This window comes from Beauveria bassiana, assembly GCF_000280675.1.
Source record: "Beauveria bassiana ARSEF 2860 unplaced genomic scaffold BBA_S00011, whole genome shotgun sequence".
In the NCBI taxonomy this organism is placed as follows: Eukaryota; Fungi; Ascomycota; class Sordariomycetes; order Hypocreales; family Cordycipitaceae; genus Beauveria; species Beauveria bassiana.
Genome location: NW_007930846.1, coordinates 488,159 through 515,331, shown reverse-complemented (window position 1 = coordinate 515,331; position 27,173 = coordinate 488,159). Strand labels below are relative to the sequence as shown.

The following is a 27,173-nucleotide window of genomic DNA, read 5'->3' as shown; positions in this document are numbered from 1 at the left end:
AAAAAAAGGAAGCCTCAAATTCTGAGGAGGGGAGGACCGGATGATGATGATGGCGGGTGGTGAGCAGCGGCATCTACAACAACACGTAGACTCGCGCACATGCAAGTAATAATAAAGCGCAGTCACCACTATCATAATGCTCAGGGTCCGTCCATGTATCAGGAATTGCATAATGAGAGACAGCCAAACAAATAGTCAAGTCAAAGGGGGCCGAAAGTTGGGGCGTCGGGGGTTCAGGGTGGCATCTGAAAGGAAAGGTGAAACCGTATCTGTCGCCTTAAAAGTAATAAAGTGTGTGCATGCTGGGGAGCTAGGTAGAGAGAAGAGAGGCAACAAGAAAAACAAGGTTGATGATGCCCACTGTGCAGCATTGCTCTTGAAGTTTCGAAAGTTCTAGATTAGAGCTTTGCGCCGCGATGCCATTTATTTTTTTGGTGTAGCTGAAGCTGTGGACATGATGCCGCAATGCGAGATTGTTTCATTTCAACGAGGAGGGTACATGAGTCGACGTTTTGTTGTTGATTTTCTCCCTCAATAAACACAACGTGCTTTGCGCAGTGCATTCGCCGTTGGATCCGCTGGCGGCGTCATACAGTGTCGAGACGACGGGGCGTTTTTTTTATCACATAATGGCGTCCCTTGTCGCAGGCCGATCTGACTGAGGCTGGCCCATCTATCTATCTATATTCCTTTTCATCTTGATATCACGCAAAGTGCTTGCATCATCCCCGTGGAGACGGGGTCGCGAATCCTTTGCTACCAGGCGTGTAGAGTGACACTGTGCTCATATTTCTTTGGCGTTTATTGCCTTTATTCATCTGTGAACGGCAGATCGAAGGGCGGGCATGGCGCAATTCAGCGGCATCAACGGCTTATCTTTGGCTGGCAACGGGCGGGCGGCTTGGGCGGGCGTCACAGCAGCAAACACTGTGAGGTTGTGAATCCACTCCACCACCAAAGGAACTGGAAAAAGTAAAATTGTATTGGTAGTTTGCTCCCGAGCTTGGTTGGCTAAAAGAGGGAAAAAAGTAAGAAAGAAAAGAAACAGAGAACAAGGAATATTAAGTTGATATGCTTCGATATGCTTCGGAGGCCCTCGCATCAGGGTTGCAGTACGAGAGTAACAACCAGTAAAAGCATCCAAACAGCATTCTTAACTGCAAGTGCAGACACGCAAGCTGCGGCGCTGGAGGCCAAGTCACCGTCACCGTCATTGGGCCCATTTTCTACTACAAGCGAAACCCATCTTTTTTTCCTTGTCGCACTCTTCTCTCGCCCGTATCCCAGTCAAGCTACCCAGGCGTCCCTGGTGATAGGCTGCAGCGTGGCCTTTTTGGTCCACCTCCGCGCCCCGGCCTCATGTAACACCTTGCAGGAAGGAGCTGCGCTGCCAATGCCTCCCTGGCTGCCTGCCATGCCTGCCAACAACTGCAACTGCCATTCAAGCTCCGCTGCTCCAGGCAACCTCCTAGGTACCTGGTAGTGCTTGTTCGCTCCTGTTAGCTCGCCGCCTGCATTTCAAGCTGTCCGCTACCAGCCTGAGACCCCCAAACCTAAACCGTCCTTCTGGTACGGGGATACACGCCCGCCAGTCATACCTCTCTCCTTGCCTCTCAAGTCTCATCCTCTCCCTCCCTCCCAGCTCCCTCCCCCGTCCTCCTTTCTCGCCTGCCCATCGCCACCTGCTCTGCCTTCTCCCTCCCTCATTCTCCTCACTCTCACCACCCTCCTGCCCCGGCATCTTCCTCCCTAATAATTTATTCTTCTTCGCCTTCATTTTTGTCGCCAGAAAATTTGACTCGAGGCTTTCGTTAGCGCTCGATCTCCTCTCTGTTTTCCTGGTCTTCATTTTTCCTCTCTGCCCTCTACTCTCAACGTCTGCGCTGTCGCGTCCGCCGCAAACAGCACCTTTCCCTCCCATTCTCTCGCTCTCGCCCAGTTTCCCTCTCTGACTCTGCCATTTTTCTTACGCCAGCCAGCCTGCTAGGCAGCTCCCACCTGCGTGCGCATCCACTGTTGCCACTGTGCCACTTGCCTGGCCTGTGCCTCAAAACACGCCTTTTCCACTTTCAGGACGGAGCCACTTTCGCTCATCAGTGACACCCGCCAACGTACGCCCTTGGCTTCTGTCCAATCTCGTTGCGCCTTTACGTTACGTCAGCACCAGGCAGCACCGTCTCCGCTTTTGTCCTTCACACCTCTCCCGCCACACGCCACACGCCACACTTGACACAACACTCCATCACACACACCTACTCTTTATTTAGTGGCCTTAGTCATCAATTTCTTTTTCGCGCGCATCCGTTCGCGAAACCATCTGACAACTCCAAAGCCTGACTTTGCGACAAGAGCGGCGCGTTCCGTCTTCTTTGTCGCATTCACCCACAACACGGCGCTTCCATGTTTCGTTTCTGGGGCTCGGATTCTAGGGGCTGTGATCAGTCGATAGACACCTCACACGGTGCCTACGCCCACGCCCACCAGCGTCCGACGCCTTCACCCACCACGGCTTCCGATCCCTCCTCCCCCGACACGCACCCTCTGAAAAGAAAGCTGCACGGCCTCGGAGATGCCGAGTCGCTGTCGCTGGACCATGCCGAACCCCACGCCAAGCGTCAAAGACGTGCCCACGACGACAACATGCTCTACGCCCAGCAAGATCCTCTCGAGTGCGCCCGCGACGAGATCCGTCACCAGTTCGGTCTCGAGATTCTGCTCAAACACGACGAGCTGCGCCTCATTAACCAGGAGCTTGCTAAATGTCAGATTGCCCTCGAACAGCTGCGCCGTTGCCACTTGATACCGTATCCTGTCAATTGCCCAACGCCCGATCAGATGCTTCAAGTCACCAACGGAAAGGGGCCAGCCCTTGCCAACCACCCCGCCGAACCTGCACCCAAATGGGCGCCGCCTTTTGGCGTTGTCGACGGTCCTTATGCCCGCCACTACGCCAAGTGGCTGATTCCCGACCCGTCTTTTGACGGAATGCAACCTGAGTGGCAGTTTACCGCTGACTTTGCCGCTGCACGCGCCTCATTCGCCGAAGGACGCACCACGCGCAACAGCTTTACAGAGACCACCGTCGGCAAGGGTCGTCCCAACCGTGCCATGTCCGGCCAACGTCTGCATTCCCTCTCTAGCGGATACCCTCAGCCAAAGGACAAGGCCGGTCCTTGTATCCTTAAGCGCTCCGATGGACAAACTGTCAAACTTGTTTGCCTTGACTGCAACCGCGAAAACTTTTCCAGTACCCAAGGCTTCATCAACCACTGCCGCATCGCCCACAAGCGCGACTTCAAGAGCCATGAGGAGGCTGCTGTTCAAAGTGGCCAGGCTATTGATGCCGCTCCCGAGCCGCGCACCAACAGCGTCTCCACCCCCATCGACGACAAGCCCGCTCCTGCTGGACCAATCTCGGCCTTTGTGCACCCCTTTGCTGCCCATGATCTCACCGACCAGGAGGCCTACGCGGCTCTGCGCAGCAGAATTGCCGATGCTCTCAAGTTGTACCCTCAACCCAAGGCTACTGCCAGTCGTGCCATAAAATTGCAAAAGAAGAAGACCGACAATTTCAAGGCTGCTGCCGACACTCCCTACCTGTCCAAGTTCATGCAGGACAAAAAATTCAAAGGCAATCTCGGCGATATTGTGACTGATGCCAAAACCAAGATGTCCTTGGACGAGGCTTCTGGAGACGAATCTGATACTGACGGTCCGCTGCCTCGGATTGGTGGCGATCCTGCTACTGTCCGCACATCGGTTGTTATGCGCATGCCGGCGCACAGCTCTCCTACGCCGATGGCGAGGCCGCCCAGCTCCAAGGGCCGTCCTGCCCACATTGACTTTGTGTCGCCGCCTCGCTCGTCATCGGCATCCCACGTTGGGCTGTCAGATGATGACATGCCGATGCGCGAAGACAACCTCAGCCCCAACACCTTGGTGAGCAACAATGCGCCGTCACTAGTCAGCGACGACGGAGAGTACGACGACTCTGATGAGGGCTCGTCCGTCTCTGAGGCTAGCGACCATATGGAAGCAGACTCTGTCTCTGACGTTGCCGAGATTGCCATTGATGAGGAGCATGAGCCTCGCGCCCTTCGCCGTGGCTCCGGTACCGTCAGACTTCGCAAAGACGACTCCAAGCACGTCACTTTCATGGGTTCGATGAAGCAAAACAATACAAAGCAGCGAAAGTCTCGACGTGTGTAGCAACTGCTACCACCAGACTGTACAGTCACCACTCTATCTTCTCAACACCCTGTTTTTACTACGATATTCGATTTTAGTCGCGTTCACACCCTACATTATTATTAAACCTGCGTACGATGCGCAACGCTCAAAAACACATAGTTATGGGAACTGGACCATGGATTTCTGGAGCGTGGATTCACCGGCGTTTATTTTGGCATTTTCGGAGAGGGATTGGCGCGTTTCGAGCTCTTGTTTTTGTTTATTTGTTTTCTTCCTGTAGAAACTTTGAGAGAATGGTACATTCTCACAACAACTGGACATGCAGAGAAGCATGAGGGGCAAAAATTGGTTGATTCGGATTGCCACGCGAGCCTGGACACAGGCGGGCAAGTGGAGGCGTTGTATGATTTGCGCGTTGACAACTTGCTGTATGATAGATACCGATTGGATCGACAATAAGAACAGCTTTTGTTGACAGATGTGCTTCTGTGTGATGTGATGTGATTTTGTGTGATGAGTGTTACCTGGAGCTACGCGTGTTACGTAGTGAGGTTAAGAAGCTGTTGGCTTACGGTGTGTAAGCGCGCTGTGCACTTGGGTAAGCATGTCAGCACGCAGTAGCACGATGAAGTAGCAAGCGCCAGGCTTACTGCGTTTCTCAATAAACAAGTGATAGATCAATTGATTGAACAGGCCAAGTATGAGACAGAATTGTAGGCATTGTAAGGACGCTCACCCCTCCCATGGGCAGTACAAAGGTCTTCTCCAAGCCAAGCTTCGCACACCATGTCTGGGGCCAGAATTATCGAAAAAGAGAACAACAGCTCTAGATTTTGTCACTTTTGAAACAAAAATTTTACGGTAAAGCAAGAATTCCAGCGATACCAGCTACAAAGAGCACCACACCGGCGCAATTCTTGTGCGTCGCGCTGTCGCTTGTGGGCGTGCCGTTGACAAAGCCCGTGCTGGTCGTTGGCGTCGGTCCGTCAATATCGGTCGCGAGGCCAACCGATGAAGAGTATGTAGAGGAAGAAGCAGAAGAAGTTGATGATGAAGGTGCAGCGGCGGCGGCGGTGGTGGTGAGGGGGTTGCGGCAGTAGGCGGCAACTTGGGCGCGAGCAGAAGGGGCGCGGGCGTCGTTGGGGCAATTGTTGTAGCAGCTGGGTTTTTTTTTCCAAAGTTCAATTTGGGGACCATGGGAAGCAGAGGAGAAGTAGAAGAGGAAGACATACGTGGCAATGGCTTGGTAGGATGCGCAGAGACAGTTAAAATCGGTTTGGTTGCAGGCGGTGACCTTGTAGAAGAGGGGGTTGGCTGATGAATTCTGCGTGACAAGTAGATGGAAGGAGGCAGGGGGGGAACATACTTTGTCGTTTTCGGTCTGGAGGCAGCGGGTGACTATGTAATCGGCCTCGCAGGTCTTGTCCTGCGCGGTGGCGATTGAGGCGACGAGGAGGATGAGGGCGGCGAGGAACTTCATGGTTGCTAATGTGGTTGGGGTGGGGTTTTGGAAGAGGCGAGAACGAGACGATGGCGATGAGGTTGTGAAGGAGAGAAGAAAGAGAGAAAGAGAGAGGCGCAGAGGACGGACAGACAAGAAGGGAGGTTGCGAGAATGGGACTATAAAAGGTCTGTAGGTAGTGCCGAGACGATTGGCGTGGGTAGGACGGGAAAGAAGAAATGGCAAAAGCAAGAATGATTACCATGGAGTCATGGTCCGGGGATGGCGGAAGGGGAAAGAGAGACATTTTTTTCATAATCTATCCCAATTTACGCGTTTAACCAAGCATTTTTACCTCGACTGCTCGATTATCTTCTCTCGTACATTTTCACACACTGAGATTTATACGGCGAAAACAATACAGACAAGTCGTAATAACATCTCCATTTTTGCATCTCTAGACTACAGATAGAGAAGCCACATGACGACGACATATCACGAGTTTGACACGCTAGGTCAAGTTGCTTCTTTTGGAGTTAAATTAGTCTGGTCCAAGGGTCTTGCCATAGTGAGCACTTGATGTCTGGGACGACAATGACTAGCTAGCTATTATTTTCTGGCAGTCCTCTCTACTTGGAGATGACTGAGTAGAACCAATATAAAATGGTCCATTTTCTTTGCATATGAAAAAAGCAGAGAATGAGGATTTGCCGAGATGTTTGAAAGTTGGGGCTCGGCTGTCGATGTAGTGGTTGTTGTGGATGAAGGAAGGATAGGCGGAGCGTATCGCATGATTTGCGAAACCTTGTGGACGGGCATGGGTAGGTTCCTTTGGTACAAGGGGGATTCATGTATCGTGTTTTCGACCCAAAGTACCCAGTTACATGCATTGGACAGGACTGTTCCCGTTTAATATCAACCGTTGGTATGCATAGGCTACCTACCCAACGAGGCTTTGATCCTGACAAGGAGCCCACTGGCTGTCAAAAGATGAGCTTTTTCCTTTGATACTTTGGGCCAGTCCGGGATCTAATTGTCGACAAAATTAAGAGTCGATAGGATTCGAAGAGAGAAATGGTAGCCTTGACCATGGCTTTTCGTCGGGAGCCTGAAAGGTTCAGCGGTAATGGGCCGATGGAACAAGGGCTAATAAGCGAGCTTGGCTGCGAACAGAAGCGAGATACTAACGGGCATGCCTATCAAAGAAAGGTCTGTTGTCCGGAATCGATACCCTTTGTAGTCTTTTGTCCTTTTCAACCTCGGCCAGGCACGCTGAATAGGGCTCAGATCGAGGGCTTTTATTATTCACAAAAGGCGCCGGGCCTGATGCTGGTTGTGAATATGTTTTTCGAGTTATAATGATTGTGCGCGGGAGAGCTTCATCTTCCCGGACGAGCATGCCGGGCCCTGCGGGCCTCGCAAGAAAAGGCGCTTCAAAATAGCCGTCGAGAGGACATCACGGCCTGGTAGGAATTGTCCAAGAGAAGAAGTATATCGGCTTGGAGTAAGCGCCTGCCTCGTCACGTCAGGACCATTATATAAGTCAAAGGAGAAAATGACGATCCCCGTGTCAGATCATCTGTGTAGAGTATCTGTATTATCCACCAGCTAGCTGGCATTGTATAGTTTACGACAGACGACATATCCTCGCCGCCAGCCATCTTTCCACCCCATTCACCCCTTCTTTTTCGTCTCTCACCTCCAGATTGCGTGAAACCGTCATGATGAATTTCAAAACGCCATCCCATCCGCATGCCAAAAACCACCAAGTCCTCATCTCTTACACATTTGAGCCCTCCATCCAGCCAGTTTTTTTCCCCCTCCCTCCAAACTCAACATCTCTCCCTCAGCTGTCATCCACCCCACACCCCTTTAAATCAGGTGCTTGGAGCGGAAATACGCACGCAGGTACATAATCTGCCAGGCCCAGAGACCAATCAGCAGCCAGGTGGTGCCGATGCCGAACCACTTGACGCGGGTATTCGTGCTCTCGTTTGTGTCGCGCAGCTTCTGCTCGCGCGTGCGCAGGTACTCCATCTCGCGCACTACCTCGGCCGTCATCTCCTCGATACGGCGCAGCTCCGCCTCGACGGGCTTGAGCTTCTCGTTGGCCTGCACGGCAGACCAGTCGCGCGCGTCTGCGCCAATCTCAACGTCGAGCTCAATGTCGCGGGTTGAGGGGGAGGGGCGGTGGGCTGTGTGTGTGTGTGTTGCGTGTTAGCAATTTTTTCATTTGGTCACCATGGAGAATGATTTTTTGTTTTTTGTTATTGTAGACAGCCACGTACATCCGGAAAAGAGATTCTCGTAGCAGACGTCAAAGGAGGCGTCCGAGTGCGAGGTGAAGACGACGCGGTTCTCGCCAACCACGTCCCGAGGACGACCGTACTCGTTGCCGAGCGCATCGCGAATCTATCAAGCCACCATTAGTCTCTGTCCTTCCCGGAGCCTCCAATCAAGGTCTTTCCCCCCATGGTATTTTGCCTCTGCACGTACGTGAATGTTGACCACCATCCCGTCGCCCTTGTAGCCGCCCACGACCGACTTGACGGCCACCATGGTGTCGCGGTTGACGAAATTACGGATGCAGCGCTCCTTACGGTGGCTCTCGCCGCCCGTGTGCGCGGGCATCTCAAACTTGAGCGCGGTGGCGACGCCCAGCAGCATGAGCAGGCTGCAGAGCCACTGCAGCGATCTGGAAGCGACGGCCATTGTGTGTTGTGTGTGGTTCCTCTTTCGTTTTTTTCTTTTGCTTCTTTAGTTGCCCTTATTTTCGTCAATTGGCAGAAAGCAAGTCGACCCTGCGTCCCGTCGTCGTTGGTTGAGATGGAAAGTGTTCACGTTCGAGGATTACGGAAACTGACAAGGTGTCGCGTTGGCCAAAAATCAAGCCCCCCCCTTCAAGGTACGTTAGGTAGTGCTGTTGCTGGCTTCTGGCGTCAATGTGGCTTCGCCTGTCAGGGGCTTTGGAGGTGCACCAATCATGAGCTTGCGCTGCAGTTGTAGCTCGGGTACTTGTATTTTGCCGGAATTACCTGCCAAAGGACAAGTACCGGTGTCAAAATCACGTGTGGGGCGCCGATGCCTAGGACTTTTTGATCTCGTCGCGCGACAGCCAGCCAGCTTCAACCTCAAGTCCGTATCCCGCATCGCGAACGCCTCTAATACCGCCACGATGCCGAAATGTGAGTCCCCAATGCCATCCTGTACCTGTGTGTTAATTACGCATCATTTCCGCTGACTAGTATCTCCCAGTCTTTTGTAAGCTTCTCCCCTCCCCGGACCCGAATCTGTCCCCATGCGACGCAAAACACGAAAAAACCTAACCAAAAGACTCTTTCTTCTTCCCATCCAGGCGACTACTGCGATGTCTACCTGACACACGACTCGATGAGCGTGCGCAAAGCTCACAACTCGGGCCGCAACCACCTCCGCAACGTCGTCGACTACTACCAACGTTTGTTCCCCCCCCCAACCCTCCCCGCTCGAGCGAGAGAACGTCGCAAGCAAGGCAAAAGTAGCAAATCTGACACCTCGTCTGCAGAAATTGGCCACGAAAAGGCCCAGTCAGTCATTGACAGCATCACGTCGTCGTACGCCGCCGAGGGCCAGGCCCACGCCAACCCCATGCTCCCGCAGAATCAACCCGGCGCCCACCACCACGGCGGCTTCCAGCACCACCCACCGCCGTTTCCTCCGTTTCCTGGCGGCGGCGCAGGAGCGGCCCTGCCGCCATTCCCTGGCATGCCGGGGGCGCCGCCCGGCGCGTTCCCCTCTGGACTTCCTCGTACGTCGTTCCTGCGAGACTTGTCAGAGTTACTTTGTTGGTTATGACTAAAGATGCTAATGAGAAACACGCTCTAGCGCCTCCTGGTGGTCGCGGTGCTCCTATGCCGCCATTCCCTCCCGGCGGCCCCAACGGCTTGCCGATGCCTCCGCCCGGAGGACTCCCCTTTCCCCCACCGGGCGGGCTGCCGTTTCCTCCTCCCGGCGGGCTGCCGCCCAATTTCCAGTTCCCGCCGCCTGGCTTCCCGAGCGGCGGACCTCCTCCACCTGGTCAGGATCCTCGTCGATGAAAAGGCTAGCCATGCCACAGTGGCAAAGCGAGAGCAGATGGCGAGAGATGGCAGTGGTGGCGAACAAGGGACTTTATCATGGGAAAATCACAATTACTGGTGGCGTTTATGAAATTGCGAGGCAAAAACAAATTCGGCGTTCTTTTGGTTTAGCATTCAGGCTATTTACGTGTACACTTTTACTTTCAAAACTTTCTTCCGAAAATGATACAGTGTACGGAAGAAGCAAAGACACATTTACGTTCTTTGACAAGATTCAATCAGTGCCTCCTGTAACTACCTTTGCAACAATCACAGTGTACGGAACTAGTAAAGCCAATTTGACATGATTGACAAAATCCATTCAATGCTTCACGTCAAGGAGCCAGCCTCGTCGTTGTTCCGCGCTTGCCTCCATTTCCCAGCCTATATACATTCCTTCCGCCCAAAGAAAATCAAACTGCCAATAAAGCACAAAACCCCAAATCATAAACACGTTGTCCTAATCATATCAATACAGAAAGCACCCACCTTCCCCAAAACAAGACTTGCCCAACAAAGATTTCTGCTCAACGTTTCCCGCATCACCAGCTCCCGTCAAGCTCACAAAGGCAACACCTCATTTTTCCCCTTTCTCCCCCCATTCCAGTCAAAGTAAAGCGCTAAAGTGAGAATCACGTATTCCGCCGCGTGTGCTGTTTCTTGACGCCTTTCTAAAAGAAGACGTCCATTTCTCTTTGTTTCATCGTATCGTGTATGTCGTAAGCAATCGTCAACAGGTATCAGTCTTTTTGATTGTGTCGTTTCGTGTGTCGTGTCAAAATCATCGCGTCATAAAATGTGGAAAAAAAAAAAAGATGCGTCACGTTTCAGTACTTGTACGCATGAAGTTTGCAAAAGCAGGCAGAATAGCAAAAGGGCAAATGGTGGTCGACTCAAAAGCTAGAGTGATTCGCTTGAAAGGGTTCTCGAGTGCCCCCGTTGCCGCGTCGAATTACCTCCCCCACGCCGTCGCGGACATTGGTAGGCGCGCTAATCATCTGACGCAGCTCCTGCGTCCTCTTTTCGCGTCGCTTCTCGTTCAGGATGCGCGGGATGCCGGGAAAGTCTTCTAGCCTATCGCTTAACGAGAAGCGTCGGGTGCGTCGGCCCGTTCCGGTGTCTACCGTCTCGGCGCGTCGGAGCGCGCCGGGGCGCCAAAATGGCCGAGTTTGCTCCGTGGCCACGGACGAGCGCAGCGGCTCCGTCTGTCCTCTGTTGAGCCGGGGTGACATGGGCAGAGAGTCGAGGCTGTTGCGACGCTGCATCACTCGCAAGTTGCCACTGGGAGTCCGCTGAATAGTTCGCCGCTCTGGCCAACTCGTGCTCTCCTCGGCTGGATACTGCCTCTCGTCTCGGGTCGGCAAAATCGCAAATGTAGTCTTCACGCGGGCGCTGAGGCTCCTCTTTGGCGGGTGAGGGCGGTTGTCCACTAGTGGATAGCGGTATATAGTGTCGCGCTTGCTGTGGTGAGGACAGCTGTCGCCAAACTCGCACTCTTCGTCGTCATATTGCGGACGCCATAGCGGATGCAGCTTCTCTCGTTCTACAGGTCTTTCGCTCGCCTCCCTAGGCGACAGCTCGCCGTCGATGTCTGCTTCAAAACCCGGACGAAGTTTCGAGTCTAGACCCAAAGAACGCGATAGCGAAAATGACCGCGTCAGTCTGCCGGCAGGCTTAGAGGTGGTGGGCGGGTAATCGAGAGAGTTGCGACGACGACGGCTGAACGCTCGCTTGAGCAAGGATTCGCGTCTTGGCGGAGACGTTTCAAATATATTTCCCAATCTCTTGTCATTCTCATCGGCTGGTGTAGCCCCAGACGGCGTCGCAGGAATCAGGTTGAGCACGGGGAGATGCGTCGGAGGCTCAGGCGGTGCTCGGGGATTGCGTAGGGGGGAATCGACGTCTTCCGCCTTGATCGGCTGTTCGGGGGGCGTTACGGGCGGCTCGTCTTGAGTGTCAGTGGTGGTAATGGTGGGGACAAGCTGAGGCAACAACTCAGCGCGTGCGGCACTGGAGGCGTCAGATGGCCGAGCAGAATGGTTGACCATTACGACAGACGAGTTCTGGTGTGGGTACATGTGTATTGCGAATGCCTCTGAGACTTCTGGTGCAGTTCCAGTAGTGGCAACTGACGCGACTGAGAAAGGGGTGTTTCGAGAGGAATACTTTTTGGCACTCATCCCGTCTTCGGCAGGTAGCTGATCAAGCGGTGGGCTCAGAGGAATGTCGCGGCTAAAATGAGCCTCAGTAGGCTTTTCAGGAGAGATTGACGCGGGAGCCGGGCCGAGGAATGGGAACGCCTCACCCATTCGTCGCTCGGTCTTGACTGCCTGGGCTGACTTGGCTTCGTCCTCCCGTTGTTGCAAGGCATTGTGCGCACGAATGCTCTCAGCAGTCAAGGAATTCGTGCGAGAGACGTTGCGGCTGGTCGGGGCGGATAGCGACGAGGAGCGAGGCGGAATCGCTGGAGCAAAATCCATAGTTCGCTCATCGCCCGCGGTGCTGGCAGAAATCCTGCCACGGGACAAAGACTCCGGCCGTGAAGTATCTAAAGAGCCCCTGGGTCGTTGAGGCGAGCCCACGCTCGCAGATCTCTTGGAGCGTCTGCTGGAAGTAGAGCGTAGCGAGGGCTCGCGCGATTTGCTGCGGTTCGAGGAGCGTCTATCTGGCACAACAATGACCGGAATGCCCCCATTGCTCCAAATCTCACGGCGCGCTCTGTTATCTCCAATGGAGTGGTTGGAAGTGACTTGAGTGCTGGGTGGTCGACTGCGGTCGCGTGACACTGGGCTCTCTAGACGCTTGCGCTGCGGCTGGGGCAGCCGCCTGTGACCCTCAAAACTGCCACCTGACGATCTGTCAGGAACATGTGGAGGTTGGCGCAACAGAGTATGTTTCTTGACATGCCGGAGTGTTTGTCTTCGCTGGGGTGGTTGAGCGGGACCATTCATCACAAGGACTTCAACGACGGCCGAAGAACTTGATCGGGCGGATGTTGCCGAAGACCGCCGAGCGTCGACACTGGCAGAGGTCTCGGAAGTGGATCGCAAAGAGGAGCTGACGGGCGATGCCTCTACAACGGCATTGTCGCGAACTTGAATATGTCGTGCGGCGCGAGTGGCAGCGGTTGGGGTGACGACATGGTCTTCTACCACCTCGCGTTTGGCGACAGGTGAGGGTGTAACGACGGGCGTCTTGGGAAGCGGGCGCTTCCGCTTACTGACCACTACCTGCGATCGTTTGCCGTCTTGCTGGTGTTCGTGGTTGCGATCGCTCATTAGCTGTCGCGCCGAGTTCCATTCGCCATCAAATTGGTGAAATGCCTTCATGGTGCGTGGTGTAAGCTGATGCGCGCTGACGGGTGCGCTCTCTGGGGCGGCAGACAATGGCTGCGGCTGCACGGGAGCAGGTGCAGGCATCTCTGGAATGCGCAAGATGGTGGCTTGGGAGGTTCGCGCCGAAGTGGTTCGGGACTTTGAGACAGTACGAGCATGGTCTTCCTCTGATGAGAATTGCTCTTCCTGAGCCGTCTTGAACGAGTCGTTGCGAGAGTCTGTCGGGGTAGCGCCGGGAGGAGATTGTTCCCAGCGAGGTTGACGGACAAATTTCAGGGCTGTTTTGGGCTGGGGAGGTGTTACGTCAGGAGTCGGGGGGCTCCTTTGATCGGGTGGCGTGACGGGAGGTTTGCGCAGCGCAAGGGGAGGATGTGATCTGGGAGGTTCCGTCGTGGTCGGGCTGGGGTCCAGTGTGGGGTGGCCGCTAGAGGAAGCACGGGAGTGCGCCGGGGGTGTTGGCGGAGGGTCAGGACCAGCAGACGAGGACGAGGCGAGGCGTCGTGACGTCTGCTTGAGGGTTTGGGCGGCAGCAGCCGGGGATGAGTGGGTGGCGGAGGAGCTGAGTGCGTACGAGGCATCGAGAACCAGATGATAGGCATGCGAGGCGGCGCGAGAGGCAGCGGCATCTGGGGCAAGGTCGATATCATTTGGCGGTCGAGGCAAGCTCTTATGCTTCTTGAACTGTCTGGGAGACGGGACTAACGGGTCGGAAAGGGCCCGGTATGTGTGCTCTGTCGACGATCCCATGATTTTCGGCGACGGAGCAAGGGACGCGGTCGCAAGCATACTCGGCATGAGCGGAGGGTGGCGGGAGCTCAACGGATCATGGGCACAGACGAGACGAGACGACGAGAAAATTGGTCAGACAGAAGAATCGACGAGAGTGGAGGTGCAGAACGGTCGCCAGAACTACGCAGCGCATACGTGAGAACCGAGGGCAAGTCGATGAATTGCTGAGCGCAGGTGTCGTGGCAGAAGCGCGGGCGTTGCGGAAGAATGCTGTAATAAAAATCAAGCCGGGTTGTTAACAGGACCAAATCTGCCACTCAGACATGAAGAAAAGGATGAGAACTCTGCGTCGACGGCGGAAGAGGTCGAGCCGAGTTGGCGTGAGGCCGGGTGAGACACGAATGGGAGGGGGAAAAGAACAGTTGACGTCGCGCAGCTGGGAAAATGAAGAGATGAAAGGTGGTATTCCGTGGAGTCGTGAGTCAAAGGATATAGGCGAGGCGGAGGGTGCCCTTAGCGAGAAGAGGTCGCGAGAGAAGGCTGTTTCGAAGGCGTTGGAGAATATTGGGGAGAATAATGAGAAGGCGAGAGGCTAGGGTGTGAAGCCAGCCGTTGTAGCGCAGGCTGACCACTTGAGGGCTTGAGGGCTTCCAGCTTGAGGTGGGGGGAGAAAAGGTTGGTCAGTGGGTTTGTCAGTGGGCTGTCAGTGGGCTTGTACCGTGTTGACGAACGTGCTAGTGGCTGGCGGCGGGCGGGACGCAAGGGAATGCGCTACAAGGACCGACTTGCCGACTTGCAAGGGTGTGGCCAGGTGGTTTAAAGTGCTGGCAGCTGGCGGGTGGAGCCCTGCAAACGTGCAAACAGGCCGCCAGCTGGCGCTAGCTTTTCGTGACACGAGGGATGATTGCCTGTATAAAGTGACTCTAGGGATATTCTCTCCGCATTGTGATATAAAGGTATGGGTAATAAAGGAGGATGAAGAAATTCATTAGCTACAAAGTATAATGGAAGACCCCTTTTCTTTAGGACATTTCCCTGGACCCCCATTGGCAAAGGTGGCTGGAAATCGCTCGACTAGTTTATGCACTGTCCAGCACGAACGAGCGCGAAGAGGGGCGCGCCAGAAGCGATCCGGCACGGCAATGGTAGTACAATCGCGAGAGAAAAAAAGAAACAAGGGAGACTATTCGGGCAACACGGGCGAGAAGGAGGAGGAGGGATAAAAAAAGATTGGCAGGAAAATGACGATGAAGATTCAACGATGCATCCAGAGGCGTACAGCAGAGGCGCACAGGCGAGCATGCGTCCGTCATCGGTGAGGCACCGCCTAGGTAGTCAGTAGCCACTGGATGGAGCGTCACAGCCGGCGTCGCATCACCTGGGCTGACGACGGACAAGCCAGAGCGCGTATATTTCTGCAGACAAGTATTACTCGAAAAATGTTCCCTCATCTCTTTGTTACTCCATCAACTTTTTTTTTTTTTTTACTTGCTTTGCTTACTTTTCTCGCGAGGTGCAGATAAGCAGGCCAATAGAGCCCCAGAAGCCGACATCACCAGGTGACGAGGCCCTGCACAACCCGCCTCCGCGCATCTTCTTCCCTATTATGTTACCTATCCACTCATATGCATGTCTGGGTTCCTTTTTTGCAGAATTTCTTCTTCCCTTAATAACAATCACAAGAAAAATCTCGCACACAATCACCGACCACCTTCTCCTCTACCAAAGAGCAGCGAATCGTCTTCCGTCTCAGTAACTTGCTTGGTGCGCCGGCCCCTCCCTTGTGCATCCAGCCAGTGACGTGATGGACTAGCGAGGGGGGCCTGCCTTGCATAAAAATGTGGGCTTGTGTGCGGTGCGGTGCTGTCCAGTGAGCCAGTGAGTGCCAGCTTCTGCCAGCTTGGTGGGATTTTTATGAATATGCAAGCCCGACTTGCCGAGAGCGAGCAAAACAAGACCAAAAAAAAAAAAGGTGAGGCGCGTGCGGGGAACCGTCTTATGCTGCGTGGCTGGGAACCCTCCTTTATTGCCCCTTTCTTGCTTATATCAAACTCAATATCCGTATCCGTACGGATTACGGATAGTCTATCAACGATTTTATTCATTTGATGCTGGGCTCCGCTGGCGCCGGCTTCATCCGCGTACCAGCGTTCCGGGCCGCTCCTCCCACTTGCCATGGTCGCTTCCCGCTGTGCGGATTAGGTCTAGCAAGCGGGTGCTTTTCGCCAGTACATGTGCGGAGTCTGGGTTTAGCCAATGAAGCAACAGAATAAGAGAAAACTTGTCTGTATCAATACTTGTCTGTATTAATACTCCAGGTGTCTGCGAGATGGAAGGATTTGCAAAGAGAATGTCAATCACTACAGCTGACGTCTGCAAGGTAGCCCAACCAACAGTAGCCAGTCAACCAGTGCAACTGAATTTGCCCTCCTACTAATACCAGTAGTTGTAGGCTTGGCCCCCCATCACCCAACAGCCAGCGCATTGACGAGCTGTTGGCTTGCGAAACAACTCGACATTCTTACAGCGCAAGATTGGCTGCTTCCTGACTGAGAAAAAGGCTCAAGAATTCGGAATAGTCAGCTGAAATGGCTGATACCCAACCTGACAGCCAAGCAGACATGCCGCCCTTTGTTGCGCACAGCAGACATGCTGTGCCGCCCGCCACCACCGTACCTCGCTGCATATCACCCTGCAGTATCCTGCAATGGAAAGAAGAAGGCTGACATGGCAAGAAGATAGTCGATTCGGCTTTCATGACATTAAGATGTTTACAAGAGGGACCACGTATCATTTTACCAATAATTCCACGCCAGAGCGCTTGCATCATGTTGCCATGTTACCTCACAAAGACTCGTCGTCAACCAGAGTAGAGACAAATCGCCCAGCACAAGAGGTCGCAGCTGGCGTGCTCGTAGCTGAAATATGTGCAAAAGGATCCATCGAAAAAAAAAAAAATAGAAGATAAGTCCTTGATGCACTTCTGCTAGATGCAACGTCTTTTCTGCCCCTTTTCGTTTATTGGGCGAGGCACGCAGCTGGCAGTCCGGGACATTGCCCAACCTCATGGAGCGATACGAGGGACAAGCAACCATGATGTGACCAACTAGTCTCACCGTAGTTACAGAGTACGGGGTATTAGCTGCATGCGGATGACAATGTCGATGCTCGCAAGCAGGCAAGATGTGAGCCACACCATGTGTCTGGTGGCCCACGTGATGCTTCAACGTCGGGCCATGCTCATCGGGGTGAACATTTATCGCGGGGACTTTGCGACGTGTGCAAGAGACTAATGTTGTTGTCGAGAGCCCAGAGGGGGTTGCAATACGTATCATCTGGGGTTTCTTCTGGTGTTGTTGCGGATTCTTGATTTAGTCTATCGATGGGCTGCGAGGCGGCTGCACAGAAGATGCAAAGCGGGCCGATGCTGCTGCCTTAGGCGTCGAGCCTGCCGCCTCTCTTCTGAAAACAGTCATAAAGCCTTGAACATTCTTGATATTTGAAGAAGCCATTAGGCGTAGCATTTCCATCACCTAAATCGCCTGAGCGTAAGTTGTTGAATTTTCAGCACCAGTGTAGGTGAGAGCGAATTTGAGTATAGGCGTTTACATACCTGAGGGGGAGAGAACTCTCTTTGACGTATGAAAGCCTTTTTTTAGTATCATTACTCTAGTATGTCAATACCGTAGTCTTTATCCTGCAAACCGAGTCAGCAATTTGACCTGCTGCTGGTTGATGGGCTTGACAAACGTATTTCCTAGATACCCACCCTGTGAGGCTAGCCGTGGTAAGCCTGTGTATAAGCATGTGAAATGCGACAAGTCAACATATATTTGCAAACCTTCAGCTGTGACGGGCAGAGTACCGAAATCGAACGCGATAGAAGCAAGTAAATCTGTAGCCGTGGAAGAGCAAATGTAAGTCGCCGGCTTCTACCCCATGGGGCCTGAGCAAGCTAGACGCGGTGTCCATGCCACGCCGGCTCTACTATAATATGAACCTGATTATGCGCTACAGCTCATCACAAGAGTCGCCGAATCCTGGATCGAATGCGCTGGAAAAGTCAACCATATCCCAGTGATGCGCGACAACTGGTGATCATCTCTTCTCCGGCGGGCGACAGCATGGCGCGCCAAGTATCGGGAAAGGGCAGTAGTCATCTCGTAAAGAAGGAAACTAAATTCCTACTGATAGCTGTCGGAAGAATTTCATATAAAAATTGCTATAAATTCGCGTTTTACCAAGGTAGCTGAATATGTAGCTTACAAGCACAAGATACTTAATTTTCTTACTCATCTCCACTACAATACAAGTCCCAGCATTCCTTCGTGAGAGAAGTGGGTATTGCATCACACATATCACGACCGTGAGAGGGTTGATTTATGTATCATGGATGCTCCTGCTAACATGTACTTTGTTTGTCTGCTGTCGGCTGCCTAGACTTGTTGTGTCTCGGCAAGGCGACGAAAGCTCGGCGTCATCAGGCGAAAGAATAAATATAGCTTGCGTTGCTGCCCATGCCATCATGAATGAGTCAATATTGTATTTATAGAAGACACACCCAAGGGAATTCTTTTGTGTGACCTCGAAAACGGCCAAGTTACCTCTTATAGCTCTGACTCAAAGGATGCGCCAAGCAGGCACCTGCGACGGTCCTATCAAAATTATCAAACCCGTCACCGTAGAACACTCGGGGCTGGACAAATAACGTCTTATTACTGCGCCACTTTACCAGGTACAGTTTCCGGGGCTGTGCTACCCAGAAGCGCTGAATTCTGCATCTGTGTGACTTGGATTCAGGCAACGGTAGGCAGGCAGGCTTCGTCATGATCCTCCCGTCTGTATAGTGAAGCCTGAGGCTAACAAGTCTCATGACTCGAAAAAGTATAAAGCCTTGTTATCCTGCACTGAGAAAGGGTTTTAGCATTGCATCGCCTGATTCTTCATTCTCCATCACGCCTTTGTACCTGCTTCTCAGCAAATCATCGATAAAAGCAGAGAGGCCTTGCAACTTGACTCGCACTCAAAACCAGCAGCACTACTTTGCCCACCTACAATCCGAATCATCAACATGGAGCACAATGCACCTGACCTCGTGGTACTCTGTATCGAATACCCTGAGCTTTACAACGTGGCTTCTGGTCGTATTCAAGACAACAAGGAACTCTGTCACGGTGTCAAGGTCCAGGTGAAACAGTGTAAATACAACGAGGCACCTGAACAGCTAAAAACCGGTGGCTCCAAGCTCATCTGCACCGTTTCCGACCATAGCGACGAGGTGTCGCTCATCTTCAACGAGGACGAACCCGATCAAAAGACAAAAGAGGGGCGAAAACCAGCATCGCTTCCTCAATCTGCCACTGCCACGTATAAAGTAATTAGAGAACAACTCGGCAACGGAGACTTTGTTGACGAAAGAACTATAAAAGACACTGCAAAGAAGACATACGATGACAAGGTCGCTAAGGAGACCGGAATCACAGGCATTTTCGAAGCCGCCAAGAGCAGCAACTCTGTCATCATTCAAGCGCCTCGCCTCTCGATGAACCTCGTTTTTGAGCTTGTCCTAAAATTAGCCCAGGGCATGTCGCCTGATCTCGTTTTGCAACGCGAGGCGTTTCAAACTGTTGAGGACCCATCAAGACATATTACTATTGACGGTGCGTTTACGTATGTATGCACCATGAAAAGATCCGAAATCAAGGCATGTGCATGCGCTGAGAGCGGCCGGGTGTGCGGAATTCCAACCGAAAACAAATCCAAGGCCAAGATTATCGAGGACAGAGTACAAAAGAAGCAAACCGGGGTCGTGTTCCCGAGGTTCAAGACACCGGAAACCCATGGTGCGCAGCCGTACAACGAGTCTGGTCTGGTGGCCGGCTTCTTCCGCGCTCATAACGCGCTCGAAAAACTATGCCCGGCGCAGGCTTACGGCTACGCTCCCTGGTGCAAGTCCATGTCTGTCGGCAGTGAGAACTTTATCTGGAATGAAGAGGAGAAGCCACTCATGGACCTGGCCATTGTCGTTGTGCGCGGCGGCAATGCCCAGGTTTGCAAGCTCACGAGAGGCATCACTGTGCAGGAAGCCTATGTACGTCGCGCACGCACCTTTGGTACCTTTGACTATAAAGGGCAACAAGGCAAGGTGACGGTGGGCGCCGTCATCGCCGCCCACACCGGCTACTCTGGAGACAACTGGCATTTCGATATTGCCGGGGTGGACCGCTATGATCTCATTGACGAGGCAGTGGCCGAGGCATTGGAAGAGTTTTACCAAAAGTCTGTCTCGTCAAAGAGAGAGGAGGATGTGACGAAGCTTGCGTTTGATATTCAGATCAATTTATCCCCGGTTTACGAGACTGACGGAAAGCCTGCAAAGAGGGCCTTGAACGCGATCATGAAAGCTATGGACGTTGAAAAAAAGAATATTATAGAGTGACCGAGGAGTTGGTGACGCAAGATATGGCGTTTAATGTCGCGGCAAAGCGACATTGTCACGGGGGTGTATGTCGAGGTCTGCTGCTTGGGGTGAAGGCAGGCAGGCCTCTGGAACGATTTACAGCATTCAACAAGACGTAACTCGACGAGTCATTCAACTGATTTATTGTGCAAAGCAGGCGGTTACTGGTAGATTGAACCTAATATAGTGATTTAATATTTGCATCTTCATCGGCCGTAAAACACTCATATCTCAACTTGGCCGACCTCGTTGCTCTTTGACTGCTGACAATACACATTTTGACTTTTTGCGATGATGCTCTGCAGACGACAGTTTCTGAGTGTTTCATTACCAATGTAGTGTCGTTGGCAGTAACAATCGATGGCTGCCGTAAATTCCAAGTGAAGCCAAGAGGGAAACGGAACCCCATCAGATCAGAATCGGCTCCGTAGCGGCACGACCTGGGCGATCTGAATCGAGGGACCCCCCGTCGTTGGCGATACTGGCAACACCCGACAAAAGTAATGTGTAATGTGGTATTTTTCTCAGTGTTTGCAGCTACTTGGCACTTGGTGAAGCGTTTGATTGGCTCAAGTATCCTTCTGGCTTTGGGAGGAGGAAAATTTCGAGTCACAGAGGGTGCCTGGCCAAATACCCGGAGCCTCACTTGAATGCCAGGTATGTACCTGTAAGCTTATTACATCAATCGGGGCGCGCCGCTGTGTCCGAGTAATATGTACCCGTGCCACGGCGTAGAAGGAAGATACGGGATTGAAGCCTTTTTTTAGAATAGCGTAAAAAATTCCCTGCTAAAGCGATATTTTGAGGGTTTCTCAAAAGTCAATGGAGCTCTTGACCCCAATACCATCCTCCTTTAACTGCCAAAGGGATGATGCAATTCTATATTTTATATTTTATATTTTATATTTTATTTTTCATTTTTCTTGCCTCTTTTTTTCGTCCTTTTGTTTCTCGAGAGAGGGTTCAACACAACTCGGCTGGTGAAACTTGGGGCCTCCCGGCCCTTGTGCCCGGGGGGGCTCTGAAACTAGACGAAATAAGCAGATGCCTAATCGGTACCGTTGGCGTGCCCATCATGGCTGGTGGCTTTGGGGAAAGTGGATAAAGCTGGAGACGAGATGGAGGGCAAGCAATCTGGACAAAAAAAGTTGGCATGTAGTTATTGGGGAGCGACGTGGCGACTAGCTACTTTTGTTGGCGACTGCGACGATGACATGTTTTTTTATCTCTGGCAACTAGTTTTTTATTTTCTTCATTTTTTTCTGAAAATTCTTGCGCCAAGCTCGTGATGAAAGACATTCCTTGTACACGACGTGCAAGACACCGAGACAACCAATACGGATTAGGCGATGGTGGGATGGTCTCTTTTTGGCTAGTGGCCCTATGACGACGTCGGCTGCCTCTGCTTGGCCACTCCAGCCTTGTTACTGGTTCACTACAAGGGGGAACCAAAGGTGTTGCCAAGATGGGGATTCGGCCGGATTATTAGCGTGGCAACATTGAAGAGTGACGTTGCAGGGTCTTTTGATGTGATGAGAATGGATGTGTGTGTAAGAATAGCATCAAGACGAGGGTAACCCCGCTCATCAGCCGCACACCCATTGCTGCCGACTCTCTCTCTCTCACGACAGAGTCATTCACCACCACCCACCTTTTTTCTACAACCTTTTTCTTAGGTTTTACGGCTTTACGCCTCCAACTAGTTACAACCAGAGTGCCAGAGTCGGTCAACATTGGCCCACCAGGTCACACTGCAACCTCGTAAAAAAAAAAAATCAGCTTTTCTTCTGCCTATCAGTACATTACTTCATCGTATCATTCCCAGCCGCACCGTCTGTATGGAGTAAGTTGTACCTCGCTCCCGTTCGCTTCCTTTTTTGATCCCTGTCTCGCCCACCCTTTCGGCTTCCTGCACATCTAATTACGTAGCATATGACAACAAAGGGCTGCAGGGCAAGACATATAAACATGCATAGTCTCGCCTCGTCCTATTTTGCTTTTCCAGACCCTTCTTTTTTTTTTTCCAATCTTCCTATTGTAATTCAACCAAATCTTTCATTTTTACCCATCTCTCTACATTATCGGTTGATCTTTAACTAAGCCATTCGCTTATCAATAACTAAAAACAGACACCAAACACAGCGTTGCATTTACTACACGTGAAGGCAAAAAAAAAAAAAAAAAAGAAAAAAAGGGCAACAAATTGAGTCTTTGTATTCGTCGTTTGAACAAATACCTCCACATTCACCATCATGAAGACTGCCGCCGCCGCCGCCGCGACCGTCATCCTCGCCGCTGGCCTTGTCGCCGCAGAGCCTCAGCATCACGCTCTACCCTCGGGCACAAAAATTAACTGCGCAAAACCCAATGCAAGCTACTGCATGGGCGGCGACATTATCCTGCGCTGCGGACCCGACGCCCTCGGCGAGCCGGCCCGGTGCTCCGCCAACGTCTCGGGTTACCCGCCCGCCGGTGGCGTCGCCGAGTGCTGGGAGAGCTCTCGCGACGCCGGCGACGCGGCCTGCCAGAAGAATGTGAGTTTTGTGATACTCTTGTTCATTCACTTGCTATTTTTGTGTGTTGCCATTTGCGACAACCCCCGTCTTGGGACGAACATGAAAGAACAGATTACTAGAGATTGGACTATTGGGGACGTTTTCCAAAGTCTTTGATGCTAACACCCATCATCTGTAGTGCGTCGTCTACGCCGAGAATCCATTTACCTTGCCCGCCGACAAGTGCACCCCGTCGGCTACAGAGACGGGCCAACCTACTAGCACCGGCTCTACTGCCACGTCTAATTGGACTAGCACCGGCGGCAGTAGCAGCTCTGCTGCATCGTCGAGTACTAGTGGCAGCAGCTCTACCTCGAGCAGCGGTCCTCCCGCCTCTTCCTCGACTGGCTCCCACACATTGCCGAGCTCTTCTACGGCGCCAGCTTCCACTGTCAGCGGCAGCAGCAGCAGCAGCGCCTACATCAGTCTGCCCTCGCCTCCTCCCGGAACCCCTCCCGGAACCGCCAGCACTCCCGCTCACACCGGTAACAACTCGACCTTTTCCATCCCCATCATCACCGGGTCTACAAGCACCACCAGGTCGACCAGCACTGGCAGCAGCAGCAGCAGCAGCAGCAGCAGCGGCGGCGGCGGCGGCGGCGGCGGCGGCGGAAGCATCATTACCCTGACCAGCACCGCGGGCCCCAAGCCCACCGCCACGACTCCTCCCCCCAACTCCAACGATGCCGCGGCCAACAATGCCATGAGCGGCCTCTTTGCATTTGGTCTGGCCGTTGCCGCCCTCTTCTAAAATCCTTGCATAAATCACGACTCTAATGAAGAAAGTAGAGCCGTTTTTGAGGAGTTTGCTTTTGAACTTTGCGACTTGGGGGGGATGACTTGAAATGTATAAACGCAACGAAATGTGAATTACTTGCTTTTTTTTGCTTTTTTATGGAAAGAACTGGATTTGCTGTGAACGAGGTCGAAATCATAATGTTTATGCAACACATGCGATAATAAATGTCTACAATTTTTTCTTTTTTGCAAACAAGAGGTCAGAACTTTGCACAAGTCTTCTTTTTTTTAGTCAAGTACAGTCATGGATTGGTCGTGATGGAAACGAGTCAGTTGTTGGGAGTCGGACAAATACAGTACCGTGCTGTACCAACTGCAGGCACCATGCGCAAAGTCCGCCCAGACCTTTTACAAGCCCGTCCAGACCTTTTACAAGTCCGTCCAGGCCCTCACCAGGTCGATTCGCGAGATGAAAGCGGTCTATATATATCCACGCCCACCGTTCCCCCCCCCACCCGTCCTGTGTCATTCATCATCCCCAGGGAACTGCACTCAGGGGCAAGCTGAGCGCCTGCCAACTCTGCATGAAAAAAAATCAAGAAAAGCACGCCTTGATCAATAAGTACACGGGCCTCCTGAGTTCATAAAGGAAAACTTTTCCCCACGGGTGGTGCCATGGCAGGAAACGCGTCAGCCTCGCACGGTCCTGTCTGTGTCTTTTTTTTTTTTCCCCCTGGGACAATGACGTGGGCGGGTATGATGATGTTCGCCGGGATTGCCGGAATTAAAAAAAGACGCTGTAATCGCCATGATGGATTCAGTTTTCAACTCGACAATTGTGTGATTTTTCTCTCTTTTTTTTTTTTTAGAAGTCTTTTGTTGGTTCTGGAGGATTAAGTTGGTGGCTCAACATGTATTGGTTGAGTTGGCTTCGGGCGCCACAACTTGGCATAGCGAGCCGAAACAGGCGCGTTTCGAAACATGTTGCTCCCAAACATCTATGCAAGTACGAAACATGTTCATCCAAGTCCATTAACAATGCTGCTTATCCACAATGCTGCCATCCAATTCCCCCCCCAAGCGTGACAAGACAGATCGCCGGCACACGGAGTAAGGCTCATTCTTAATAATAGGAAAAAAGAGCAAAGTCCCTAGTCAAGATATCTAATACATAGAGAATGATATAAAGAATTTAATTATTTTTATCTTATATTTTATATAACATATTATGCGTAGAGAAATACACTGTGGTTGCTGACACGCCTGCTTAAGCACCGACGGTCTGTTTTGTCACCCTCGTGCCTCCGTTCTTGTCCATGTGGCATAAACTAACCAACCCCCTTGCTCTAGTCCATCTTCATCAGCGGGAGATTCTAGTTTCCCGGGCACAACTCTCAGGCACGGCTGTGCTGTGGGGGTTGCTTTGCAGCTCGCTCCCGGGCCCCCTTCTCGCGAACGTCCGTTCACTTTAAGCAGTCAACGCCCCGCGGCCTTGGAAAAACAGCCAATCCCGGATCCGGACTTCTTCATGCTTTGGTAGCTAACAAGTTGGCGCTGTAGCGAGCTTGTGGAGGCGGAGTAACATGCTTTGGGTGGTGGTGCCCTTGCTTCAGGTGGGAGACGAGAAAAGCTCGGCGGCGCTTCGACGCTCTTGGTTTTTCTTCTTCTCCGTTTTTCAGCCAGGGGACGAAACTCGCTCTCGAAAGGCCGCGGGTTGGCGGGGATTTTCTTTTCCAGCTGTGCTGGGTTATTAGATGCGATGACGCGGGACTACTAGCTAGCGATCTGAATCAAGATGGGGGGGGAACGTGCCCTCGAGATATAAGAGCCTCCTCTACGCCAATCCCCCCTATGCCTCCTCTGTTTCAACGTCTAAATTCTCTTATTCTACACAAAAAAAAAGGAAAACGGCCAAATATACACATCCAACGTTTTTAATATAACCACCACCATGAAGTTCAACGCCGCTCTCATCGCCGCCGTCGCCGCCGCCGCCACCGCCCACGGTGCCGCCGCCGCCACCGCCCACGGTGCCGCCGTCGAGGCCGACGACTTTTCGGATCTCGACGCCTTTGTCGGCAACATCCCTACTGACGCTCTCCAAGCCGCGCAGTCGTCCATTGCCGCGGGCGTCCAGCCCACGCCCGACGCCACCGAGGCCACCACCCCCGCCGAGACGTCCCAGGTCGCCGCCATCGTCAACGCCGACGACGGCCTGCCCTCCGAGGAGGACATTGACAAGCTCATCGCCAGCGCCGACGCCCAGTTTGGCAACCCCGGCGACAACAAGGGCCTGCCCGCCCCTCCCGCCGCTGCCACTGCCGCTCCCGAAGCCAACGCCAACGCCGCGCAGGCGACGCCGCGCGACGCTGACCAGCCCGCCCCCGAGGTCCTCGCGGCGATCAACGGCGTCGTGGCCTTTGCCAAGGCCGCCGCGGCGACTGGCACTGCTCCGGGCTATGGCTCCGTCACGGCCACCGGCGGCGCGGCCACGGCCACGGGCCTGGTGGTGGATAACAGCGGCAACGGAACTGCTCCTACCCCCAACCAGGTCTGGACGGCGGCCGCTGCGCCTCGCCAGGCCGTCGGCGGCCTTGCTGTCGCTGGCATGATTGCCGCCTACTTTTTGTAAAGTAGTGCCGTCTACTTTTTTGTAAAGTAGGGGATGGGTTGAAATACACAAAACACTTTTTTGCAGCCCTCTTTGACGGTTGCGCATAATAAGATATTGGGGGGACAAGCCTTTTTGAAAAGAGTCAAAGAACCCCGGGGGTTAATAGATTTGTTATATTAGTTCAATGTATTTGGTAGTGGGTGGAAATTAAATATGGATTTAAGCTACTTTGCAGAGTATATACACGCTTGCTCCAAGAAAAAAAGGAATGAAAAGAAAAAAAAAGAAAAAAAAAGAATACAAGGTGATTTGTTAGGTGTGACAGCTGCCAATCAAAGCTGATACTTCCACTTTGTCGAGTTCATGACCCATAGCTGCGGCGCCTCGCCCTCGCCGTCGTATACATAACTCTTGTGCAACGCATAGCGAAACAGCGCCTGCCGCAGCGTATCCTCGTTGACCTCTGGCCGTCCCAGCCTTTGCAGCACCACTGCCGTGCTCACCTCCTCTTCCTCCTCCTCCTCCTCTTCTTCTTCCCCTTGCTCCTGTCCCTCCAGAATGCTTGGACTCGTCATATCCCATTCATCCGAGCTACCCTCGTCGGACGAATCCGTCAGCTCAAGCCGCCGTCCACTGCCGCCGCTCCTCCTCCTTTTCCTCCTCTTCATCCTCGGCCCCGCTGCCCCGCCCAACGCCGCGTACACGGCCCGCAAGAAGCTGGGCGGCAGCGGCAGGCCGGCGGGCACGCTGCAGTGCGGCGACCACATGGCGCGCGGGCGGCCGGGGAGGTCGTGCAGCGTCTGGAGTAGAGTGACCATGGCGGCGTCGGCGTCGTCGAGGAAGCCGCGCAGCGTGCAAAAGGTGGGCTGCGCGAGGACGGCGTTGAACTGGCGCGAGGTGAGGCGCGCGGACTTGAATGATGCGGGGGGAAGGTGGCTAAGAATCTCGATAAAGATTTCAACGGGGAGTGTGTTCATGGTGATTATCTCTCTCTCTCTCTCTCTCTCTCTCTT

The 27,173-nt window shown here is 52.9% G+C and overlaps 9 protein-coding genes across 9 annotated transcripts; 5 read left to right on the top strand and 4 right to left on the bottom strand.

Moving 5' to 3' along the window:
- Positions 1 to 2,400: 2,400 nt before the first annotated feature.
- Positions 2,401 to 4,209, top strand: BBA_04799 (Spindle poly body spacer protein SPC110; the record flags this gene model as incomplete). Its single annotated transcript, XM_008599896.1, has 1 exon — positions 2,401 to 4,209. One exon carries the CDS (start codon positions 2,401 to 2,403, stop codon positions 4,207 to 4,209), a length of 1,809 nt encoding a protein of 602 aa, XP_008598118.1.
- Positions 4,210 to 5,047: 838 nt separating this feature from the next.
- On the bottom strand, positions 5,048 to 5,671 carry BBA_04798 (uncharacterized protein; the record flags this gene model as incomplete). Its single annotated transcript, XM_008599895.1, has 3 exons — positions 5,048 to 5,351; positions 5,424 to 5,515; positions 5,558 to 5,671. 3 exons carry the CDS (start codon positions 5,669 to 5,671, stop codon positions 5,048 to 5,050), a joined length of 510 nt encoding a protein of 169 aa, XP_008598117.1.
- Positions 5,672 to 7,504: 1,833 nt separating this feature from the next.
- On the bottom strand, positions 7,505 to 8,344 carry BBA_04797 (endoplasmic reticulum vesicle protein; the record flags this gene model as incomplete). The annotated part of the gene is made up of 3 exons (XM_008599894.1): positions 7,505 to 7,827; positions 7,921 to 8,044; positions 8,129 to 8,344. 3 exons carry the CDS (start codon positions 8,342 to 8,344, stop codon positions 7,505 to 7,507), a joined length of 663 nt encoding a protein of 220 aa, XP_008598116.1.
- A 463-nt stretch (positions 8,345 to 8,807) lies between these two features.
- BBA_04796 (U1 small nuclear ribonucleoprotein) lies at positions 8,808 to 9,708 on the top strand (the record flags this gene model as incomplete). Its single annotated transcript, XM_008599893.1, has 4 exons — positions 8,808 to 8,817; positions 8,888 to 8,893; positions 8,988 to 9,419; positions 9,497 to 9,708. The coding sequence occupies 4 exons, from the start codon at positions 8,808 to 8,810 to the stop codon at positions 9,706 to 9,708; spliced, it is 660 nt and encodes a 219-aa protein (XP_008598115.1).
- Positions 9,709 to 10,622: 914 nt separating this feature from the next.
- BBA_04795 (uncharacterized protein) lies at positions 10,623 to 13,811 on the bottom strand (the record flags this gene model as incomplete). Its single annotated transcript, XM_008599892.1, has 1 exon — positions 10,623 to 13,811. The coding sequence occupies one exon, from the start codon at positions 13,809 to 13,811 to the stop codon at positions 10,623 to 10,625; it is 3,189 nt and encodes a 1,062-aa protein (XP_008598114.1).
- Positions 13,812 to 18,864: 5,053 nt separating this feature from the next.
- On the top strand, positions 18,865 to 20,232 carry BBA_04794 (uncharacterized protein; the record flags this gene model as incomplete). The annotated part of the gene is made up of 1 exon (XM_008599891.1): positions 18,865 to 20,232. One exon carries the CDS (start codon positions 18,865 to 18,867, stop codon positions 20,230 to 20,232), a length of 1,368 nt encoding a protein of 455 aa, XP_008598113.1.
- Positions 20,233 to 22,505: 2,273 nt separating this feature from the next.
- On the top strand, positions 22,506 to 23,559 carry BBA_04793 (uncharacterized protein; the record flags this gene model as incomplete). The annotated part of the gene is made up of 2 exons (XM_008599890.1): positions 22,506 to 22,787; positions 22,948 to 23,559. The coding sequence occupies 2 exons, from the start codon at positions 22,506 to 22,508 to the stop codon at positions 23,557 to 23,559; spliced, it is 894 nt and encodes a 297-aa protein (XP_008598112.1).
- A 1,938-nt stretch (positions 23,560 to 25,497) lies between these two features.
- Positions 25,498 to 26,178, top strand: BBA_04792 (uncharacterized protein; the record flags this gene model as incomplete). The annotated part of the gene is made up of 1 exon (XM_008599889.1): positions 25,498 to 26,178. One exon carries the CDS (start codon positions 25,498 to 25,500, stop codon positions 26,176 to 26,178), a length of 681 nt encoding a protein of 226 aa, XP_008598111.1.
- Positions 26,179 to 26,492: 314 nt separating this feature from the next.
- On the bottom strand, positions 26,493 to 27,137 carry BBA_04791 (uncharacterized protein; the record flags this gene model as incomplete). Its single annotated transcript, XM_008599888.1, has 1 exon — positions 26,493 to 27,137. The coding sequence occupies one exon, from the start codon at positions 27,135 to 27,137 to the stop codon at positions 26,493 to 26,495; it is 645 nt and encodes a 214-aa protein (XP_008598110.1).
- Between the last annotated feature and the right edge of the window lie 36 nt (positions 27,138 to 27,173).